General features: G+C 38.3%; 1 protein-coding gene across 1 annotated transcript; it reads left to right on the top strand.

The window, feature by feature from the left end:
• The first annotated feature begins 2,695 nt into the window (after window positions 1–2,695).
• LOC131054126 (uncharacterized) lies at window positions 2,696–3,569 on the top strand. The gene has a single exon (XM_057988586.2). The coding sequence runs from the start codon at window positions 2,723–2,725 to the stop codon at window positions 3,269–3,271; it is 549 nt and encodes a 182-aa protein (XP_057844569.1). The 5' UTR covers window positions 2,696–2,722; the 3' UTR covers window positions 3,272–3,569.
• The last annotated feature ends 606 nt before the right edge of the window (window positions 3,570–4,175 follow it).

Below are 4,175 nucleotides of genomic sequence, written 5' to 3'. Positions count from 1 at the left end.
AGTCGAAGATATATAGAGAGGGAGTAAATAAGGAGATAAAGGTAGAGAAAGTGAGAGATACATATAGAGGGTGATAGAGGAAGAGAGGGAGAGGTAGATTAATCATGTATAGAGGAAGATCTATAAATATAGAGGGACATATAGAAAGAAAGATTAATAGGAAAAGAGATAGAGATGTGAAGATGGAGATGGAGATAGATATGGATAGAAAGTGATAGAGAGAGTAGAACAAATGGAGGGAGAGATGGAGTGAATAAGTGAGATTTAGAGATAATGATATATATATATATATATATATATATATAGGGATATAGAGATAGAGGGGACAAGATAGGGAGAGAAAGGAGGTGATAGAGATAAGTAATAAATAAGTATAGGAAGGATAAAATAGAGGAGGGAGATAAATAGAGAGAAGAGAGATTATTAGAGAAATATAGAAATAAAGAGTGACAAGGATAGAGTGGGAGAGGGAGAGATAGGAATAGAAAGAGGGATATATATGTAGAGATGGATGTAACTTGGGAAATATCTAGATGGGATGAGAAAAGGAGTGAGATAAGTAGAGAAGGAAGAGATAGATAAAAATATATTTATAAAAGTATAGATAGACAAGTGATGGATAATGGAGGTGGTAGAAAAAAAGAGACTTTGTATGCAAAATTTGTGAGTATTTAGTTTTAAAAATGAAGGATTAAATTCAGATGATTATAATTAATTTTGGTCTATAATATAATAAAATTACCTTATCCATTTGATAGGTCTCTGAATTACCTTTCCAACACCTGTAAAAAATTGAAATTTCGATAAGAAAGTTCTACCCATTTTACTAAAGTATACTTTTTATGTTGAGCAAAACGGATATTCATTAATATCGAATATCCGTTATTAACGGATAACGGATATCCGAATTGGTTTGGTATTACCAAACCAAATTTAAATTTTGGCCGACCCATACAAAAAGTCAAAGCGGATTTTGGCGTGTTTGACAAAGTTTAAAACGCGTTTTTTTCACTATTAACTCTAGATGCAATTAAGCTTATCCACAATGGAAATTCGAGCTTCAAACCTCACGTGCAAATACTATCTATTTTAAACTTCAGACAAGGGCATGGATGCGAAAATCAAGACAAGGTAGAATTATTTGATTGGGTCTATAAATAAAAGGCATCACTACCTTATTAATGCAATCATTATATAGTTTCTAAAGAGATCATAGTTGGATCAATAATATGACTAACAAAATATAATTGTCCCAAATTGAGTGGTTCTCAGTGAGTAAAGAACTTCAATATTTTGTTTTACCAAAAATCATTGTTAGCTTTCCAACTTATATCTTCTATTAATAATACTTACTCTTGTGTTGCGGATTTATAGGTGGATTATGAATCTAAACCTTGAGATAGCCTCTACAAGCCAGGATATAATCAGTGAACCTGTTCCATTTTATACAGATAAGGAGCACCATATAGAACAGGGTATGGAAAATTTATCAGATTCACATGTGAATCCTAACACAAATAGCAATTCTAGAGTGACAACTCCTCAAAAAATATTGTTTGGCGTGAATCCTTCTCAAATTAGAATCAAGGCACCTGTCACAATTACACCTATAAAAAATTTGAACCCGTTTCAAACAAGATGGACTATCAAAGTTCATGTAACTATGAAAAAGGATATCCACCAATAGAACACCAAAAAGGTGTCGCCCAGGTTTTTAGCTTTGACATCATAGATAAAGAAAGTATGGAAACATGTGTCACTTGTTTCAATGAAGTTGTTGATCTTCATTATCAACATATTCATGTATTGGAAAAACTTATACATTATCTAGTGGCATAGTAAAAATTTCTAATAGACTTTACAACAAGTTGAATAGTGGGCTGGAAATTTCTTTATTGATAGAATAAAAGGTCACTCTTTGTGAAGATGGCATTTCTATTCCAGAGCATCAATTTTCATGTATAGCCATCAATGAAACTACAAAGAAGAGTAATAATTCGATAGTCGATGTTATTGGACCACTCCACTAAGATATATCTAAATGGGACCAATCCCCTAGATATTAAAAGGTAAAGTCATCAAGATTAGCTTTAGAGTAGAGCCAAGGAAAGTTCATTTTCGTGCACATTCAACCAAGCCAAGATTAAAGCTATTTCATCGAACATTGCCAAATTACCTATACTTCCATGACTCTTAATCCACACAAATTCACCTTACCTAAAATATAGGTGGGAATTTGAAAGGCAGTTGCCATGCTCCATCGTGGTAACTAGTATTGGAAAGAGTCAATACAAGTCCTTTTGTTGTGGAACAGATGTTGCCGGGGAATAATGTATAGGTTGCTTCATTAGTTGTCTAGAACATGGCATTAGTCGCCTTCCTAAGGCTACGAAAGGCCAGCATTGCATTTGTGGGGCCGTCCCCGTATATTCAAAGCGTAGAATACAATCTGATGTTATGAGAAAACTTGCGTAAGAATTCACTGCAATGGTGAATGGATAACCATTATTATATTCCAAGGGACAGGCAGCATAACAAGTGGCAAAGAGTTGCATGGCCTTAACTAACCTGGGCCCGCCAAAGCTAGAATTGATAGGTGAGGAAACCGAGCAAGTGGGCGTGAAGCGGTAAACAACCGAAAACGCGCAATCCGCCCGCGGTATGAGATGGGCTATATATTGACGTAGCGATCTCCACTCGGTTTGACACCAAAGGCAATCCAATGGCTTCTTCAAAGACCAGATCCAGCGCCCCTGTTCTCCACCTTGCCCTTCAGCGCTCCCTTTCCCCCACACGCCATTCATTTGCCCCCTCTCTCTCCTCTAAGCATTACAATTCTTCTCCTGTAATCACTTTCGACTTGGCCAGATCAGTGTCGCCAAAGAGAAATCTGCAGGCCCGATCCCCGGTCCGTTCGGTTCCGCCCAAGGCCGGGCAGAGGGCAGCCGTTCCGTCCGGTTCGGCAAGGAAGATGTGCCTCTGCTCGCCTAGTAATCACCCCGGCGCCTTCCGTTGCAGTCTCCATAGGAATTGCCCCTCTTCCTCTTCCTCTTCCTCCGCTTCTACCAATTCTCAGCTGCACATGCGCAGATCGGCCATGAAAAACTCTCTGGTGAGAATCGGCAGTGTGGAAGGAGGTGAATGGATGAAGAAAGCACTCTCTGCGCTCATCCGCCCCTCGTCTCATCAAGTACGAAGGAGAACGTCGTTTCAGCCACAGCCGAGCAGGCTCTGTCATATGACCAGGGCGGAAGACGCGGCCGTATCGTGAGGGCCAGGCCGTTGCCCGCTCTACACAAGACGCGTTTTGCTCGGTCGAGGAAAACGCCATAGCAGCAAGCAGCGCTCGGTCTTTTGATTTTCTGCTTAGGGTTTGGTCACATAACTAGAGTAAACTTATACAAATCCTCATGTCTTATATTATCACAGCCTGCCGAATTGCATGGATAGATCGATATTCAGAAAAGCTAAAACATTCCACCGATAGCAAGAGAGAACTTTAAAAAAGTGTGTAAAGTGCATATAATATTCACTTTCAATTCCATTTCCTGCTGCACTCAGGATTTTCAGTTCCAATAAGTAAATGTTAAACCGAGTATCATAATTCATAAATAGCAAATGCCTAATCATTACAATACATACAAGGTTTTAAATACAAACCAACGTTATGACGACTGTACAGAACGCCGTTCATTTTACCATCGGCCTGCAAGAGAATACGTTACGCACTATGTGTGGGGTTAAAGATGCCTGTCATGTAACAGAATTCCGTTTACGTTCCACCAAGCTAAGCTGTTTTGAACAGGGTACGTGCAGGTGACTCTGTCAAGTATAGATTTTTGCATTTGTTTTGTGTTTAACGGAATATACCTAGATTATGCCCTTGGAAAAAATTATCGCCGTTATTTTTGAAGGTAGCTGACTTGTTTGCATCGTTTGTAGCTCAGGTTTGGTGGGTTATCTTTGGCAGGTATAGCGGCGTTGCTGTCTACTGGATTTAACAACTACCAAAAATGCTGTTTGAAAACCTAAGATAAAATTTATATGTAAAATATACCAAAATTTTATAATCCGAGTCTTTAAAATATTCGTAAAGTTTCCTTCGTCTTTTTTACAGAAGATCGTTAGGCTGTATTCCTGACATGTCGCATTTTTCTTTTATTATTATTTATTTC

The sequence above is a fragment of the Cryptomeria japonica genome, chromosome 5, assembly GCF_030272615.1.
Source record: "Cryptomeria japonica chromosome 5, Sugi_1.0, whole genome shotgun sequence".
Classification (NCBI taxonomy): Eukaryota; Viridiplantae; Streptophyta; class Pinopsida; order Cupressales; family Cupressaceae; genus Cryptomeria; species Cryptomeria japonica.
The sequence above is the reverse complement of the archived record's forward strand: the minus strand, read 5'-3'. Positions and strand labels throughout refer to the sequence as shown.